The 19,818-nt window shown below is 42.7% G+C and overlaps 1 protein-coding gene across 1 annotated transcript in view; it reads left to right on the top strand.

The window, feature by feature from the left end:
* The window catches only part of Ubr7 (ubiquitin protein ligase E3 component n-recognin 7), a 20,617-nt gene extending 3,908 nt beyond the window's left edge, over positions 1–16,709 (top strand). Inside the window, exons 2-11 of the mRNA XM_031355520.1 lie at positions 7–140; positions 550–610; positions 2,076–2,171; positions 4,895–4,948; positions 5,379–5,484; positions 6,724–6,932; positions 7,560–7,709; positions 8,609–8,771; positions 10,083–10,144; positions 14,666–16,709. Coding sequence (XP_031211380.1) covers positions 7–140; positions 550–610; positions 2,076–2,171; positions 4,895–4,948; positions 5,379–5,484; positions 6,724–6,932; positions 7,560–7,709; positions 8,609–8,771; positions 10,083–10,144; positions 14,666–14,758 — 1,128 coding nt within the window. The 3' untranslated portion in view covers positions 14,759–16,709. The remainder of the gene's footprint in view (positions 1–6; positions 141–549; positions 611–2,075; positions 2,172–4,894; positions 4,949–5,378; positions 5,485–6,723; positions 6,933–7,559; positions 7,710–8,608; positions 8,772–10,082; positions 10,145–14,665) is intronic.
* Positions 16,710–19,818: the final 3,109 nt, after the last annotated feature.

Genomic DNA, 19,818 nt, shown 5'->3' on the forward strand with positions numbered 1-19,818 from the left:
TTTCAGGGCTCAGTGAAGAGACAGGCATTGTATGCCTGTAGCACCTGCACGCCCGAGGGGGAAGAGCCGGCAGGGATTTGTCTAGCTTGCAGTTACGAATGTCACGGAAGTCACAAGCTATTTGAACTATACACAAAAAGGTAATGCTTTCTCTGAGTGTCTTCTGGCTGTTCAGATTCTTTTGCAACCTCAATGGCTGCTTAATCTTGCTTTTTATTCAGAGTAATTATGTGTTGGTAAAAATTAATGTGGGAGGAAATGGTTTTTCTATAGGTTTTTTAATTATGGAGACTAGCTCAAACTTCTCATCTTTTCCTTTCATTATTTCATTTGTTTGTGTGTGAGAGTGATATAGATATTTGTTTTTATATGTAGTGTAATTTGTAATTGTCTGTTTTGTTGTTGGAAAACTCCAACAGATTCATGAACATCAAAAAGACCACCGTTTAGATTCTGGACTGAGTCAGAGAGTGAGCTATGAGTGGTACTGAAAGAGTGACTCATTTGGAAAGAAAACGTAAATATATGCTCTTCCTTTTTTCTTAATAGAAATTTTCGTTGTGATTGTGGAAACAGCAAGTTTAAAAATTTGGAATGCAAATTATTTCCTGTAAGTAAGCTCTGTGATTACAAATATACTTGGGAGCAGGGATGGAGAGGTGGCTCAGTGCTCTTCCCATGGTCCAGCTCAGTTCCAGCATCCAAAGCTACCTGTAACTCCAGCTCCAGGGACCACTTCCCTCTACCCCCATATAAAGAAAAATAAATCTTTTTTTTTTAAATCACTTAATGAGCAGAGATTGGTATTTACCAAAGTGTAAAAAACAAACAAACAAACAAACAAAAAACCACCAAAATATTTTCCAGAACATTTACTCTTGAGTATTTTCACTTTTATTTGGTTGGGAAAACTAGATAATGTGTTGAGAGTCTACAATATACATTGCAGTTAATAGTATGGGTCTAGGAGGAGATGCTCTTTAGGCTGATCTTTACTTGTGTTGGTCATAGGCATGCTGAAGCTTCTAGAGCAAAGCATGTGACTAGATGAAGAGCTATGCTAAGAACCTGTCTGCAAAACCAAACCAAACAGTGCTTTCAAAGAAGCTGTAGGAAACTCCAGATGAAGAAGGAAGGATGGAGAACACCACATTATTCATTAATAATTGTTGAGACCCGTTCCCTCCTTTAAGTTTATGACTAATTTTTGATACTTTTCCTCCTTTTGATCCCCACAAACCTGAAAGTCTTAGTATTCACTCCTGCATTTAAGGAAATGTCTGAGGGCCAGAGAGAGGGCTTGGCAGTTGAGGGCATGTTCTGCGCTTCTAGAGGACCTGGGTTCAATTCCCAGCACCCAGCACCCAGTTGTGTAGAACTGCCTGTAACTCCAGCTCCAAGGGAGTCAGACTCCTTTAGCCTTTACAGGCATCTGTACTCAAGTGCACAAACCAAAGAGAAGTGAAGTGTGGTTGTGCTTGCTCACCTGCATTCTCATAACTGGGGAGTCAAAAACAGGTAGATCTCTGAGTTCAAGGCCAGCCTGGTCTATAGAGTGAGTTCCAGGCCAGCCAGGGCTACACAGAGAGACCCTGTCTTGAAAACCATTTTTAAAAAAGTGTCTTGAAATCCCAGGCCACTGTCAGTTCATATAAGATGGTCATATGTATGATTATTATTATGTTTTATTGTATGAGTATATAAATTTCTCCAGGTTGCTGCAAAGAAGATAGAGAAGATGATTTTTTTTTGTTTCTGTCTCTGTAGCTTAAAAAAACTATCTAATAGTGACCTTTTTTATTACTTGAAAGTTAATGACTAGCTTGTAAGAAAATACTTAATGCAGAGATTTCTTTCTTTCTTTCATTTTTGTTTTTTGTTTTTCTAGACAGGGTTTCTCTGTATAGCCCTGGCTGTCCTGGAACTCACTCTGTAGACCAGGCTGGCCTTGAACTCAGAAATCCTCCTGCCTCTGCCTCCCAAGTGCCCAGTCAGAGAGTTCTTAAATATATAAATTTCATGATACATGACCTAATATTATATCAGTATATTTACTGAAGTTTATTCTCTTTCAGGACAAATCAAAGGTAAATTCTTGCAATAAGTACAATGACAACTTTTTTGGATTATACTGCATTTGTAAGAGACCTTATCCTGATCCTGAAGATGAGGTAAGAGAATCAGAAGTTTAAAATAAATTCAAATTGAACTAGGGTTCTGTTGTTGCTGTTTGTTTTAGTTTTTGTTTATTTTTGTATTATCATAGAATTAAAATATTGGAGAAGACTTTCTTTTCCCACCCTTAGATATTTTCTAAGAAATCACAGCTTCTTTCCTCTGTGAAAGAGAATAGCTATGCAAACAGGCTTCTTTTAAAATTTCAATAACAAGTGTAAACAAAATCCCAGAGTTATTCTGTGTATTCACTTCTGCAGCTAGCTTTTTTTCTGATCAGCTTTTGTAGTAAACAGTATTCAAAGGCTGGAGAGATAGCTCGGTGGGTAAGAGCACTGATTGCCTTTCCAAAGGTCCTGAGTTCAAATCCCAGCAATCACATGGTAGCTCACAACCACCCATCATGAGATCTGATGCTCTCTTCTGGTGTGTCTGAAGACAGCTACAGTGTACTTACATATAATCAATCAATAAATAAATCTTTAAAAAAACAAAACAACAGCAACAAAAAAAACCAGTATACAAGCCCAGCTGGATGTGGTAGCTTGTGCCTTTAGTCTTTGCACTCAGGAAATAGAGGCTGGCATTCATTCACAAGTTCAAGGTCAGCCTGACCCACATAATGAGTTCTAAGCCAGTCAGGGCTACATAGGGAGATTCTGTCTCAACAAGGTAAGAGGAGAAATCAAATGCAAGCCTGCCTTGTAGCTTCTGTGAGTCAGTTAACTGCTCTGTAGCAGAAGGGCACCGTCTAGATGGCCCCTTATAGGCTTCGGTGCACATCCACAGGTATCTAACTCTATAGTGCACTCTAGGTGTTGTATACAAGCACAGCTGTTGGTGGGTCTAAGAATACTTACTCAGTCTGTATTTAAAACTGTGATTGTAACTACCAAAAGAGTGCAGCCAGTGGTAGTTATTTTGATAGTATTTCTCTCTCTATCTCTTTTTTTTCTTCCATCCTTCCTTTCAGTGGTGAAAAATATTTGTATTTAGAATTAGCCAGCTATAATTGGTTTAGATTGCCAATCAATTGCCAACTTTGTTGGCATCATCCAGAGCATCAATATCAGGAGTCAACCGAACATAGCCCCTCTTCCTGCCTTCTCTCCATTAGGCCTTATCAGGATATTGACTTTGGCCACATCAGTGTCATAGCCTATTTGATCTGGTTCCTGTTGGCTTTGACATCCACAATGAACACAAGTCTGTTGTTGCCTTTCATCTTCTTGTAGTCAGGGGGAATTTGATGATGGCATAGAGGTCAAACTTGCTTCTCTTGTCTTCTTTTTGCAGATCTTCTTTTTGTAGCTGTGGATGCTTTTTAACAGCCATCTTGACTTTCAAGGCCTTCTCTTTGACTTTGGCTTTGGCTTCGGGGTAGGGAGTAGGCTCTTTGATTTCAGTGCCATCTTGGCAAAAAAGTGAGACAGTCTTAGTGTGTAGCACTGTCTTGTCTTAAACTCAGCTTCGACTACAGGGATCCCTTAGCAATTTTCTTAATACTCTTAACCCCATGTGTTATCAATCCTTTAAAACCTTGCCATGCGGATAAATGACGTAGGATCGTGTATTATGAGGTCCTTTAGAATTGTTTTGTCTTATTTTATGCATGTGAGTGTTTTACCCAAATGTATGTAGGTGTAACAAGTGGGTACCTAGTGCACATGGAGGTCATCAGGGCTTCAGATGCCCTGGAACTAGAGTTGTCAGCCGCTCTGTGGTGCTGTTAACTAGTCTAGGCTCTTTGCTAGAGTTGTCAGCCACCCGCTCTGTGGGTGCTGTTAACTGGTCTAAATACTTTGCTAGAGTAGCAAGTGTTCTTAACTACTCAGTCATCTCCCTAGGTGTGATGAGATTACACAGTTTTCTGAGTTTTGGGGATATCTATAATGATCTCTGTGCTGGCTTTCCATATCCTTAGGCAATGTTTTGTTCGTATATTTACTGATCTGAAAGAGTATTTTATGCATATAGAGGAGTTAACTTCTATCTTTCTGGCTTTTTAATCATCTGGAGCCATAATTATTGAAACAAATTGTATATAAAGGGAAATTTGAAATGTCTTTAACAAATATCTCTTAGAACTGGATATTTTTAAGAATGGGGTAAAATGTTTTCTTATAGTACTTTTGAAACAGAAGACACCCCCCCAAAAGTAATAAGAGACAGAAAACAAAACAAGACTTCTATTGTATATATGCATTTATGTATACATACATGCATGCATGTGTATTTTGTAAGACAACACAGTAAAGGGACGGGAAAACAATAAGATGTTAACTAGTTAGTATGAAAGCCTAAGATAAATAGAAAATCATCCCCCATAATCTGCTTTGGTGAGCAGTTTTTTTTTTTTTTTTTTTGGTTTTTCGAGACAGGGTTTCTCTGAGTAGCCCTGGCTGTCCTGGAACTCACTCTGTAGACCAGGCTGGCCTCGAACTCAGAAATCCACCTGCCTCTGCCTCCCAAGTGCTGGGATCAAAGGCGTGTACCACCACCACCTGGCTGTGAGCAGTTTTCCTAGTGTTGGTTGTCAAGGAGCTGTGATGCTCACTTGCAAACTACTTCATGTAGAATAGACTTGTCCTCTTGACTGTTCTTAAAGGTTTCTCATAGAGCTGCTGGAGAACTACCTAATGTTTAATTCTGCTGTGGGCCAGATTTACTTCTGTACCATAGAATTCAAAACAATCATTAACAAATTTTTTTTTGTCAGGTTCCAGATGAGATGATACAGTGTGTGGTCTGTGAAGACTGGTTCCATGGCAGAGTAAGCAAACTTTGACCTTTTAAGATGTGTCCCATAGGGCATAATGGTACATGCCTATCATTCTAGCGCTTAGTGGGTGAGGGAGAAAGATCAGAAGTTCAGGCCACCCTCAGCTACTTGAGACCCTGTCTCAAATAAATGGGGCTGGGAAATTGCTCACTGGGTCAAAGAGCACACTTTAATCCTAGTACTTGGGAGGCAGAGACTGTCTGATACCTGTAAGTTCAAGGCCAATCTGGTTTACATGACAATTTCCAAGTCTGCCATTGCTTACATAGTGAGACCCTGTCTCAAAACACTATTTTTCTGTTTTATTTTACATTCCTTTTGATGAAGATGTGATGAGTGTATTCTTGCACTCTGTTTATAAAACAACGCATCGTAGAGGACTTGATGATCACAGGAAACATGTGGGTTTCTCTATCCACAGCATCTTGGTGCCATTCCCCCCGAGAGTGGGGATTTCCAGGAGATGGTGTGCCAGGCTTGTATGAGGCGCTGTTCTTTCTTGTGGGCTTACGCTGCCCAGTTGGCAGGTAAGTGTTTCTGTGAGGTTGATGTGACACAGATTAGTGCTTGTGAAATGTGTGTGTTCAATCCAGAATTTTTAGTTGCTATTTTTAACTGGATTTTAGAGATATCTAGAAACATCCAGCTATGTCCCTCTCCCACCCAGTGGACTGGTTGGGAGCCTACCAGGAACAAATGGGAATTTGAGTACTGTGATGCAGAGTCTTGCTATGACCAGAGTTAGAGAAAGTGCAGGAGGGAGCATTTGGAAGTGATCTTGAAGGATAAGTAGAACTAAAGTACGTAGTTAAGACATGTTCTGAAGGGATTGGCATCATAATTTTTAGGATTATGACACAATGCCTTAGACTTGTCAATAATGGATAAATGTTGCTCACAGTTCTTAAAGCTGACAGTAAAGGTCAAGGTAATGGATGAGAAGGCCATTCTTTATCCAAGGGACTTTGTGTGTGTCTTCAAGCCATGGAGAGAACATACAGTCTCCTCTAGGAATGTTAATTGCAGTTATGATGGAAGGCCCTGTGCTCTAACCCTCTCAAAGCTATGCCTTGTGGTGCTGCTCCTCTGGAGTTTGACTTTTAGCTTACAGATTTGTGATGTATATGTGCCCACCCATAGCACATGGGGAAACAGCATGTTATGAGGTAATACACCAAGAAGCAGAGTAAAAACAGAAGCTGTCATGGTGGGTAGCTCTCTTTGCTGATTCCACTTACACTGGGCATATTTTCTGCTGTGCCATCTTGATTTCCTGGGCTCACCTTTAGGGACTTTGAGCACACTAGCTACAAGCAGTATAGCTGTGCCTAAGATCTCCTGCACTAGCAGCCTTAGGGTTGCTCCGGTGACAGCTCTTTCTGTTCATTCTCCTTCCACATACTGCTCACTTTTTACAGACACTTGAGCTATATGTATTTCCTACAGGAATTTCCTTTTTGCTTTTGCCTGGTTGGTTGTTTTCTTGTGTCTATATCCTGAGAATCAGACCCAGACCCTCACATGTTCTAGGCAACGTACTGCTAAGAGTGCTAATTCTCTCTCTCTCTCTTTTTTAAGTGAGGACCTCTGGAAGGGCAGCCAGTGCTCTTAACCACTGTGCCATCTCTCCAGCCCCTAGTTCATTTCTTATTGTTACAGAGGTTCAGGTTGCCATGTTTCATAGTCTGAGATATTTTAAGAGTATGATTTCTTGACGTGAGAGGCCTATGGACAGCTTGGTTGTGTGTGTTTTGTTGAACCCACAGTTACCAGGATATCTGCTGAAGATGATGGGCTGCTGCTGAATGTTACTGGGATAGGAGACCAAGATGTCATCAAGCCTGAAAATGGAGCTCCCCAAGAGAACACCCTGAAAGAGGATGCTTCAGAACATGGGAGGGATTCTGGCAAGGAGGTGAAAGCCGAGCAGAAGGATGAGCCCTGTACCAGCTCTAGCTCTGTGTCTGACCTTCAGGTAGTATATGAAATTCAAGCCATATCCAAAGTGAAACTGAGGGCTAGATGATAGATAACCAGCTGGTGCTGGGACCTGGGATTTGATCCCCAGACTCATGAGAAAATGCTGGGCATGGGCTGGGGAGGTGCTTCAGTTGGCAAAGTGCTCGATATACAAGCATGAGGACTTTAGTTCTCTAGTACCCATGTGAAGAAAACAAAATGGCCAGGTTGGGCAGATGGCACTTTGATCCCAGCTCTTAGAGGCAGAGGCAGGCAGATCTCTGTGAGTTTGAAGCTGGTCTAGTCGACATAGCAAGTTCCAGTTTAACCTGAGCTGCATAGTGATACCCCGTCTGAAATAACAACAAAGCCTTGTGCAGTGTGCCTCTGAATCCCAGTGCTAGGACGTTTGAGATGAGGGGATGATCTCTGGAGTTTGCTGACAGATATTCTAGCCAATCAGTGAGCTTTGGGTTCAATGAGAGACCCTGTTTCAAAAGATGCCCTCTTATAGCCTTCATGGGCACCAGGCATGCACATGATGAGAAATACACATGCAGGCAATGCCCACACACACATAATAAAATTATTTCTTTAAATTTAAAAATACAAAGACTCACTCCAAAACTTAATTTTATTTCAGACAGTGTTTAAGAATGAAAATATCAAAAGTGAGCCACAATCCAGCTGCAGACTTCAGGAACTCCAAGCCAAGCAGTTTGTAAAGAAGGATGCTGCCACCTATTGGCCCTTGAACTGGCGCAGCCGACTGTGCACCTGTCAGGACTGTATGGTGAGTGTTTGGCTCCACTTGATATTTACAGATTAGACACTGCAAGACTTATTCATGGATTGATACAGAAGTTCAGGGAACACTGATTTCCTATGGGCCAAGTTTATGAAGTCATACTTGTAGACTGAGGGTTTTTTTTTTTTTAAAGATTTATTTACTTCACGTAGATAAGTACACTGTTGCTGTCTTCAGACACACCAGAAGGGGACATCAGACCCCATTACAGATGGTTGTGAGCCACCATGTGGTTGCTGGGAATTGAACTCAGGACTTCTGGTAGAGCAGTCAGTGCTCTTACCCACTGAGCCATCTCTCCAGCCTGTAGACTGGATTCTTGTAGGGGAAGGTAGGAATTATGTGATAGTTTCTATCAAGTTTTAGTAGAAAACAGTTCTGGAGCTGGAGAGAGGGCTTCACTGGTAAGAGTATTCCTCCTACTCCTGAAGAGGACCTGGCTCAGTCCCAGCATTCTCATGGTGGCTCACCAGTATCTACTCCAGGTCCAGAGGCTAGCTGCTCCTGGCCTGTGGGCCCTACCATCATAGAGTGCACTGACAGATCAAATATGCAAAATATCAGTGCATATACAAATAAAGTAAGAAAGCCTACCAGTTCTTTTCTTTGTATCGTAGAATTGCTTAGAAAGCTAATAGCTTGAAAATTAGTAAACTAGTAGATTTTAAATTCAGACTATATAGACCTGTGGAAGTTGGAAGATTTCTGAAAAAAATCTGGGCCAAAAGTATAAATTTAACAGGTAACTTTGAAGTTCACAGTTTTCTAGGTGTGAATTTTAAAATTCTAAAGTTATTATTTATTCTCTTCAATTTGACTTTCTGAAAATGACATAAATTCGGGAACGGAAAAAAATTTTTTTTTTTTTTTTTTTTTTTTTAAAGAAAATGTATGGAGAACTAGACGTCCTGTTCCTGACAGATGAATGTGATACAGTTTTGGCTTATGAGAACAAAGGCAAGAGTGACCAGGCAACTGATAGAAGGGACCCTTTAATGGACACCCTTAACAGCATGAATAGAGTCCAGCAAGTGGAGCTCATTTGTGGTAAATACTGTTCATAAGGTTTTCTTCATTATGCAGGAAAATGTATAACTATCTGTGTTTCTAACTAATAAAAACTAGAATTACATAGTAGACCTTAGCTATTGTTTGATTTTTAATAATGCTGAATAGTTTAGTTGCTATTACCAGTGGATCATTAGCATTTCATGATAGAATAATGTTTAAGAAACCATAGTTTTTGCCAGGTGGTGGTGGTGCACACCTCTAATCCCAGCACTTGGGAGGCAGAGGCAGGCGGATTTTTGTAAGTTTGAGGCCAGCCAGGAAGGAAGGAAGAAAAAAAGAAGCCAGAGCATGAACTATTCTAACTAAGGGTAGATATCTGAACACAGAGTAATAATAAGAGTGTTTCATCCTTTTAGAAGAATTTCCTCTGAGCACTGTATCTCCCTTTGGGAAGAGAGTCCTCAGGCGCTTGATGCTTTCCAGGAAAGCATGATGGCCAGCATGCTCTGGTGATTTAGGGTTTCAGTTTTAGCCACTTTCCACTTGGATTCCGTAGCCTTAGTGTCCCTTTTATAGCACTGATCATTTCCCTCACTTATAATCAGTTTTTTTTTTAACCTTCTTTAGATTAAAAAACTTAAAGTTTTTCTTGATTGGGGTATAAGTAATAGACTTCATTATGATGTTTTTATATGAATATATCACTTTTTGGGGTGAATTTACATGTACACACACACACACACACACACACACACACACACACACACACACACGCAGACTCCAAGAACCTGACTGTTTTTCAGTGATAGGGGCTGTGTTTAAGAGATTTATCAGCTGTGATAATGCCTCAAATGTACATAAACTTGAGTGAGCACATGAGTTTAAAAGCTGTCTAATGAGGCTGGTAGAGATGGGGGTACACTCCTTTAGTCCTAGCACTTGGGAGGAAGAGGCAAGCTGGTCTCTGAGTTTGAAGCCAGCCTGGTCTACAGAGTGAGTTCCAGGCCAGCCAGGGCTACACAGAAAAACTTTGACTTAAAAACAGCAAAGCAACAGAAGCTGTCTCATGAGTCTGTTAGTTGAGGGGCTTGATTTACTGAGAAATTAGGAGCCATTTGCAGAAGGCTCAGCTAATTTTTCTAAAATGAGGAAGGTGTTTGTTCTTGTTAAACATGAAGACTCAGATACCAAAATGAGGGAAGCCAGACTTGAGAGGGGAACAGTATTCCTTGGATTTTAAATAAGAAAACATTGGTATAAACTGTTAGACGCTTGCCTAGCAATGGCAGAGGTTTTAAAACTATATGGCCTATGTGAATTTGAGGTATTTTTGTGCTTTTGATTTAGAATACAATGACTTGAAGACCGAACTTAAGGATTACCTGAAGAGATTTGCTGATGAAGGCACGGTATGTTGAGTTCAAGAACCGTATTCATAGCCTTTTCGGCTTGAATGAATTGGTCATTTTCTTTTTTTTCTTTCTTTTTTTTTTTTTTTTTTTTTTTTTTTTTTTTTTTTTTTTTTGTTTTTTTTTTTTTTTGTTTTTTTTTTTTGAGACAGGGTTTTTCTGTATAGCCGACTGTCCTGGAATTCACTCTGTAGACCAGGCTGGCCTTGAACTCAGAAATCCACCTGCCTCTGTCTCCCAAGTGCTGGGATTAAAGCGTGCGCCACCACTGCCCAGCTGTTCATTTTCTTTAATGTTAAAAAATTGTTGGGACTATAGAGATGGCTCAGAGGAGAGATCCTGAGTTCAATTCCCAGCACCCACATGGTGGCTCACAACCATCTGTAATGAGATCTAATGCCCTCTTCTGGTGTGTCTGCAGAGAGCAATGGTGTACTCATATATATAAAATAAATAGATCTTTAAAAAATTTTTTTTGCTGGGCAGTGGTGGTGCACGCCTTTAATCCCAGCACTTGGGAGGCAGAGGCAGGCGGATTTCTGAGTTTGAGGCCAGCCTGGTCTACAGAGTGAGTTCCAGGACAGCCAGGGCTACACAGAGAAACCCTGTCTTGAAAAAAACAAAACAAAACAAAACAAACAAAACAATTGTTAGGGGGAAAAAGATGAGAATAACATCAGGCATGGTGGCGCATGAGCTTATTAGCACTTGGGAGGCAGAGGCAGGTGAGTCTATAAGTTTGAGGCCAACTTGATTTACAGAGTGAGTGATCTCCAAGACAGCCAGAGAGCTACACAGGAAACCCTGTCTTGAAAAACCAAAACCAAACTAAACAAACAAAAGAAAAGCACAACCTAAATGTTGTACTTGAGTTCCTTTGTTGCTTCTCTCAGCTTCCCCAAGGCTGGGAATCCCAGGATTGACCACCATGCTTGGCTGGCTGAGGGGATGAAAGTTTAGTGTAGAAACTTCTTTCTAGGGATTTGCAGGTCAGGGAGGATCAGTAAGGATCAGTAAAGAGACAGCGAAACATCAAGGGCAGGACAGTCACATAGGGTCTGACTGTAGTGGAGGACTATTGGAAGGAATCTGCTGATTCAGATGGTGAGTGGGCAATGGAAAGATGACTCAGCAAAAACAGCTAAAATAGGACTCTGAGAAGCCTCCCATCACAGGCTAAAACATTCTCCTGTGTAGTAAGTCTGTGCTTTTTGTTGTCGTTTTAAAGATTTTATTTTTGTTTTATGTGTATGATGTTTGCCTCCATGTATGAATGTGTGCCACATGGATGCCTTGTCCCCAAGGAGGCCAGATGGAGTTGGATGCCCTGGAACTGAATTACAGGCTGTTGTGAGCCACCCTGTCGGTGCTGGGAACTAAGCGCAGGTCCTCTGCAAGAGCAGCCACTGAGTCGTCTCTCCAGCATCAATAGTCTGTACTATAAGATAGCATGACTGTAAGATGTACTATGCTTTAAAAATAGAATGCTGGATAAATGTATAGGTACTTCCCAGTCTTCACTGCTGAAGTGTGTGGCAGAATCTCACCCTTATCTCCGTGGCCTGAGGCTGTCGTTTTGGATTCAGGTATCTGGGTAAAGGCCCTCAGGTGCACTGCTGCTGCGGGTCCTGCCAGTCTACTTGGGCTCTGCCCTGGTCCTCGTGGATGAGGGAGGCCATGTCTCTGGGTTTCTAGATAGGGGCTAAGATGCTGTTTCTGTAAAATGAGTTGTAAACTCAGACACTAAAAGGGTCTTTTCCCAAATGGTTCTGGCTTTGTTGTTGATACAAGAGTCTCACTCCTTAGTGGTGGCTAGCCTGGAATTCCCTTGATAGACCAGGCTAGCTTTAAACTCAGAGAACCACTTGTCTCAGACTCAGTGCTGGGATTAAAGGTATGTGTCACTATGCCCAGCTCTGCCTTCTTGTGCTTGTCCACACCGCGTGGGTCACACTGCACTGCTCGTCCACCCCACGTGGGTCACACTGCACTGCTCGTCCACCCCACGTGGGTCACACTGCACTGCTTGTCCACACCGTGTGGGTCACACTGCACTGCTTGTCCACCCCTCGTGGGTCACACTGCACTGTAAGCTAGCAAGTAGGCTTTCATCTGTGCCGCAGTCTTTACTTGAGCTTCTTTTGCTAGAATCGAATGTGTCATGGGTACAGTGTGGCTTTTGCCTCATGTGTGACCTCAGCGCTCTCAGACCCTGAGCTGCTTTAGAGAGCCAAGCTCACCATCTGATTCCAGTGTAGTTTGTGTTCACAGTGCTCTTTATCAATTTTATTGTGTAGTGTGGAGATGGTTAGCAGATAAGAGCTTTTACTGTGCAACTCTCATGGACCTGAGCTTAAATTCCAAACTGTATATAAAAAGCTTAGTATAATTGCATGCATCTGTAACCCCAGTGCTATGGAGGCAGAGACAGGAGGACTAAGACCTTCTCAGCCACTAGCTGGCTCCAGCTTCAGTAGATCCTGCCTCAAAGGAATACAGTGCTAAGTGATCTTAGCAGGAGATCTGACCTTCTCCTGGGGCTTCTGTGTGTGTGTGTGTATGCATATGTACATATACACCTAGGCACACACACCTTCTCAGGCACATACACCCTACTTTCCTTTCTCTCTCAAAACCATATTAGAAAAAAAAATATCATTTTTCAGTTTATAATTTGAAACTATTTTATACAGAGAAAAATTTGCTCTTGCTGGGATAATTTAAAGGAACAGAAATTGTGATTTTTTTTTTTTTTTTTTTAGAAAAATTTGGGGCAGGCCAGGCATAGTAACACATGTCTTTAATCCCAGTACTTGGGAGGCACAGGCAGGCGGATTTCTGAGTTTGAGGCCAGCCTGGTCTACAGAGTGAGTTCCAGGACAGGCAGAGCTACACAGAGAAACCCTGTCTCCAAAACAAAACAAAACAAAACAAAAACCAAAAAAATAAAAGAGAGATGAAGAAACCTGTCTTGTGATAGCTGCAGTAGACTCAGGGATAGGCTGTCCCAGCTTACCTCATTTTAATTCATGTTTTTCCTTGGTCTTGGTATTACAGACACTTTTGTATATGAAGCTTTAAATCTTTTGTCATAGCTTAAAAGCAGTGCATCCATAATTTGACTCTGTTTTGAGGGTTTTTCTTTCTTTTTTTTTGGTTTTTGGTTTTTTTGGAGACAGGGTTTCTCTGCATAGCCCTGGCTGTCCTGGAACTCACTCTGTAGACCAGGCTGGCCTCAAACTCAGAAATCCACCCGCCTCTGCCTCCCAAATGCTGGGATTGAAGGCGTGTGCCACCACTGCCTGGCTTTGTTTTCTCCCCAACCATTTTTCTATTGATGTAACAACCATCTTTTTTAGACTCAAGGTACATTTAAAAAAAATTTTTTTTTTTAAGGAAAGATATTCTTTCCCATCAGTGCAGAAGAAAGCATAAAGCCAAGTTGAGTGTGGTGGTCCAACACCTTTATTCCCAGCACTTGGGAAACAGAGGCAGTGTGTGTCTTTGTGTTCTAGGCCAGCCAGGGCTGCATAGTGCAGCAAGCAAGCACAGCCCTAGAGCAGAATACTCGGATGTGCCGGGTGTGGTGGCGCACGCCTTTAATCCCAGCACTTGGGAGGAGACAGAGGCAGGTGGATTTCTGAGTTCGAGGCCAGCCTGGTCTACAGAGTGAATTCCAGGACAGCCAAGGCTACACAGAGAAACCCTGTCTTGAAAAAACCAAAAAAAAAAAAAGAACACTCGGATGTGCCGTGCTGTGCAGACCAGGAGAGCTGGTAGCATGTGCAGTGACCTTGGGGGTCTGGCCACTGTGTGAGGACTCTGATGGTTTGTGCATCAGACTGTAGCTTGCTCCCCTGATCTTCAAGTGGCTCTGCTAGATGGCTGCTGCTTTTATAGTTTTCATCATGGGTGGGTGCTGAGGTAGGTGGTGCACACTGAGGTTGAGCCATTCTCTGCTGCCTGGCTGTGTGACTGAGTGGCCAGCCTCTGTGGGCCTTGGTGAGCATTATTGTACAAGGGTGGTGTTAACTAGACACTGACACAGAGACCTGTCAAATGTGGTTTGCCTTCAGATTTTCCCACTGCTGTGAAAGGAAAGCAGTGCTGCCAAGTCAAACTCCTTTGAGTTGTAAATCTGCCACCCTTGTTAGTGACAGCCTTATCATTGCACAGCATACTTAACTGTGTTCTCTGCTCTGGTGCTGCCAGCTTAGGTGTGTACACCACAGTTTCACAGTGCAATGAACTTATCCACATTTAATCCTGTGGTGAGTGGAGGGGTGCCTGCAATTCTTTTTTGTTTTAGTTTTGTAGTTTTTGAAACTGGGACACATTAGGTAGTCCAGGCTGGCCTTGAACACTTGTGACTAGGATTACAGACTTTGCCACCATGGTAGCTTTCCTGCCTCAGGAATTAACCAGTGGAGTCCTTTTGCTTGCTTGTGAGTGCTCTGACAAGCACTATTGTTGCTATTGTAGAATGTAGCTCCCTTTCAAATCTTGGCTTTTCATCAACAGGTTGTTAAGAGAGAAGACATTCAGCAGTTCTTTGAAGAGTTTCAATCAAAAAAGAGAAGGCGAATGGATGGGCTACAGTATTACTGCAGCTAAAGTGGAGTGCCATGCTTCCTCAGTCAGGTTCACCAAAATGCCACTGTTCCGGAATAGAGAGACCTGGGTCACACTCGCTCCCCTTTCCTCCCTCCCGTGGCCTCAGGCCCTTCTCCTTAACAGTAGCTGCAGTGTTTACGAGTATCCTCTATGACTCAGCTCATTCCACAGACTTCAGCTTTCCTGCCCAGGGTACCCAGGATTTTTGTTTATGTTTTAGGAAGTTTGATTTGGTCTTGCGAAAGCAGATGAGCTTCTTCTTTTCTAGCAGTTTGTCCCATGACTTCCAGATGCTTGTCCACAGAGCTGTTGCCCTCTGGGCCTTCTGGGTCTGGCTCTTCCTGTCAGCCCCAACCTCTGCGGAACAATCCCCTCTGCCCCATGATCACGGTGCCTTGGGTCCCAGCTTCCTCAAGCCTGCTCTGCCAGTCCTCTCAGTGTTCTCTGAGATTTGATCATGGCTTGAAGTGATTGGGAACTTTGCTCTGTACCAACCTTCAGAGTAGCCAGGGCTGGTGGTGATGTCTGTTGGAGGTTGGCTCATAGCAGGATTAAGGAAGCAAGCCTTTGTTCTGAATTTCGCTGATTAATTTAAAGTGAAATTTCATTACCGTTCTAATGGCCCTCAAACATCAGCATTAGTACTGTAATGCTCCCAGGGCTTCCAGGGAATCCACTCATATGTGAGCCCCTTTGCTGCTGCCTAAAAATGACTAGCTCCTGCCTCTGACATGTGGGTGCTTTACAGAGTCCTCTGGTTTCTTACACTATCAGGGATATGCATACGCATATATTAAAAATGGACCTATTTTGATACTGTTCTGTTAGGAAAATGTCATTGGAACCCTAGTAAGTTATTTTTTCCCTTGAATTTGTGCTGAAGGCAAAGTTACTGACTGAGTAGTGGTAGTAAGTTGGGCAGTGGCAGCCCTAGAAGAGAGATGGAGGATTCCAGGCAAAGACCTCAGCTATATACATGTTCAGTCTTTGTATGTTAACAGTGTGTACAGCCACTCCCCTCCTGACTGGTCTGAAGGTCTTCATGGATTGTTGTATAAATCCTGTGTTTGAGGGAAGTCTTTCAGATGGTGTGAAGTCTTTGTAAGCTCCCTTAGTCTATGTGGAAAACATCTTTTGATCCACAAAGACCTAAGTTACACCCCGAAGAGGAACAAGGTCTTCTCTAGCACACTGTGAGGTACATTAAAGACATTTTAGGCCACATGTTGGTGGGGATATTTTTGTGTGTGAGCAGCAGTTGTATGCATGAATACTCCAATTCCTGGACAAGATGAAGTAGCCTACAAATAAGGCCTCAGGCAATGGCATGGCTCCTGTACTGTATGCAGCTTGCAGCTTTCTAGTGATAGATCCTGTGAAGACTGCTGTGTGGCGCTGGAAGGTTCTCTGGCTGTAGGCAAAGCCTGTGTACACTGAGCTGGCCTAGACAGGGCTCAGTCAAAAACACCAGGTGCCTGCAGCCTAGGGAATCTTTGGATATTTTGAATCTGAGGATATTTTGATTTGAGAGTTGCACTTTCCATGTACCAGCATGTCCTCAAAATTTGTATCTTCCTAGATGTCAGATTTAACTACCAAAAAGTTCCTTTCTGCCCTTGATAGGTCAGAACCAAGGCTTGTAGCAGTGTCACTGAGCAGCAAAAATACAAGCAGCCCATGTTGAAGGGCTTGCCTAAGAAAGGGTCCCTACTTTACCAGAAAACCTCTTTTTCTACTTGTTACTACTAGTTTTCTTACTGACTATTCTCGCAGAGATGGTTTGGGCCAACATGTGGCAGTTGATATTAATGCATGTTTTATGCAGAAGAAAATGTGATATACTAGTTGCTTTTAAGGAATTCTGGCATTGTATGTACATTTTTGTAGAAATTATTACTCAACATACTTCAATCAGGTTTCTGTAAAATCCAAATTAAACCTATTCAAAATAGTTGCTTTTCTGATTGTTCTTGGTCCTGTTTGTTTTTAACTCATTTTGGTTCTACCTAAATCCACAATCTGCTGGTGGTGTATCTGCCCACAACTTTCCTACTTCAGGTTTCTGGTTCAGAATTGGAGGCAGTTCATTTTGTGCCTGCTACTCTATAAATGGGTCCTGGCTCTTGGGGGAATGGCTCAGCAGGGTTAAGAGAGTTTGCTGCCCAAGTGTGACCTGGGTTCAAATCTCAGGACCTACCCCAAAATGAGTACTCACATGTTGATAGCCCCTATCACTGTTGAGTGGTGGACATGAGGGTCAGGGCTACCAGCCTAGGTCCAAGTTATGGATGCTGTCAGAAAGAGATGGGGAGAGTGATACTGCCTACAGTCAGGTGAATGAAGTGTTCTCTCTCATCCTTGAGCTGTTCCTGTAGTTAAACCTGATGAAGGCATCCTCCGAGCAGGAACAGTGCCCTGCGGTGTGGCCGGGAATGAAGCAAGTAACTAGCAATCTGGACAGAATGGCTAAGAAAAGGGACCCAAGCCCTATAAGTTACCAAGTGTTTCAAATCACTTGGTTTTGCATTTGTAGTAGGGGATGGCATTCTGGAAACTCTGGGCTAGTGATGTGCCAGGCATCCTGATCAAGGAACAGCAGATGGACATACTATTCCTGTCAAATGGCCTTGTCAATACCTAGATGAGACAGGAGTGCTGCAGTCGGTTACTGAAGAAACCTGGAACTGCTCAGAGTGGGGCTGTGACTGTTGACTGGTCCCTTCCAAGGGTTAGGCAAAGGAAGGAGAGGCAGAAAGAATCAGCACGGAGGTTGGGGTAGAGTGATACGGAATGCTGTCTTCTGGGCATCACGTGGACCCTTGAAACAAAAAACAGGTGGAAATGTTTTGAGAAGTGAGGAAGTAATATTTAGTCTTTTTCCTTTAATTTGAAGAGGTAATATAGGTCATGTGAAAATTTAACCATGGCTGGTGAGTGGGTGGAGCCTGACACCCTGAGTTTGGGTCTCAGGTGGAAGGAGAGAACGGACTCCTCTAAGTTGTCATCAACCTTCACAAGCTCTATGTGGCATGTATGCTCACCCCCAAATAAACAAATGAGAGCAGGGGTTGAAGAGTTTCCCTTGGTAGAGGAGCATATGCTTAGCATACCTGAGGCTCAACTCTGAGCCCCATTAAAAAAAGAATCAGTGTCAAATGGTACAATAAAAAAGTAGCAAGCAGGGAATAGAGGCACACATCTTTAATCTCGGCGCTCAGAAGGCTGAAGCAGGCAGATCTTGAGTTTGAGGCCAGTGTGGTCTACAGTTTTAGGCCAGCTAGAGCTACCAAGATCCTTAAGCAAAAGAGGCAGAGGGACTACAGTTCCAAGTCCCCCACCCCATTAGCCTCAGAGGGACAGCCCTGTAAGCACTCTTGAGAATTGTCACATACACACACCTTATTTTATCTGTCATTTTTCTCCACATTAAGCGTATGTGGCACTTTTATCCTGAAGCCTTGGTGTGCAGTGCCACACTGCCACACTGCATCCTGTTGTGGGGGCCTGGGTCAGTGAGTCTCCTCTGAAAGACCTAGGAAGGTAGGGTCCTCTGGGTCTTCACCTGTGTCTTCTATCTTCCAATATTCCCCTCAGTCACGAAGTATATGTAGACCACTCTCCCTTTCTACCCAAATACACTTCAGGTATGTCCCACACATAGGCTAAAGGAAGCCTACCCCCAGCTGGCTCTGATTGGTAATAAAGAATTGCCGTACAGCCAATGGCTGGGCAGAGGGGAGTGGGGTGGGACCCTTTAGATTTTCTTGGGCTAGGAACTGGGAAAAAGAGAGACTCAGCATGATTCATGATTCAGTGTGGGATGGATCAGACTTATAGCTGCAGAAGGTAAATCACCTGAAATGTAGGTAAGAAGGAATGTAGCCCCCAAAGGGCTGCCCAGAAGGAGCCAGGGCAACAAAGATAAAATATAGAATTGGAGGGCTTTTAGCCAGGATTATAGGAGGGAAATGTGTGCTAGCCACAGGGAGGTTTACAACTGCCCAGCCTTTGAGCTAGCCAAGGCATTTTAAAATTAACTGGTGTATGTGTGTGTCTTCCATTCACAAATCCAGATAGCTCCTGGGTGAGTGCCCCTGTGCAAGTTACCACGTTGTGAAACATTGCGCCTTTTGTAGCCTGAATCCATTCTCACTTCTCACTGATGGGAAAGCTGCTTCATCACTCTCCATTTCAGGCTAAAGCTTTGTAACAATTTTGACGTTTGAGATTGGCATTAGGACCAATCTCAGTATCTTTGCTTGTCCAAAGCTGGGTCCACTAGCTTGTCTCAGAGCCCTCATGGGTGCTTAACTTTTGCCACCTCAGGCTTTGCCCTCCACAGCTCTCCGTAGCTTCTAGCCCTAGCAATTGTCTTCTCTCCACCCTGCCAAGTCTTTCCATCCCAGCCTCCCTTTTAACAGTATCTTTTCATCCAGGAAGTTAAAATGTTGAAGTAGAACTAAGTGTCTTTAGTCTGAGGTCTTCCACGCTTGGAGGTCTGAGTACCTGGATATATCTTCGGTCCAACTGACTGACCACAAGGCACTCCCGGTGCCTGGTAAACGGCTGAATTTCCTCTGGAGACCACTGCTTCAATTTGTACAGTGAAATCTCTCAAAAATGTCCTGGGTAAAATAAGCGTAAACTTCGACCAGGATGGATAATTTTCAAGGAAACCATAACCACCATCATCAAAATGTTTCTGAATAACTGAAAACATGAGGCAGAAAATCTAAAGAACCTCCAGATTCTACCCTTCCGGGGTACAACCACATCTGTAGATGGAGACCAAATGCTGTAAGCTAGAACAGACTATGTCCAACTCAGCAGGTTCTATACAAGCCATTTATTTGAAATGCCAACTATATGTAGGATAAAGTCAGTGTTACATGCTTATCAGTAACAGTAGAAAAATAGAACCAGTGAAAACCTCTGTACAACTGTGATGGTACTCAAAAGAGACATGTATCGTTTACAATGTTTCACACAGATGAATTCAAGTTTGGAGGTACCTAAATAAAAATACTATATATTTCTTTAAAAAACACTATGTACAATTG

Source organism: Mastomys coucha, unplaced genomic scaffold (genome assembly GCF_008632895.1).
Source record: "Mastomys coucha isolate ucsf_1 unplaced genomic scaffold, UCSF_Mcou_1 pScaffold6, whole genome shotgun sequence".
In the NCBI taxonomy this organism is placed as follows: domain Eukaryota; kingdom Metazoa; phylum Chordata; class Mammalia; order Rodentia; family Muridae; genus Mastomys; species Mastomys coucha.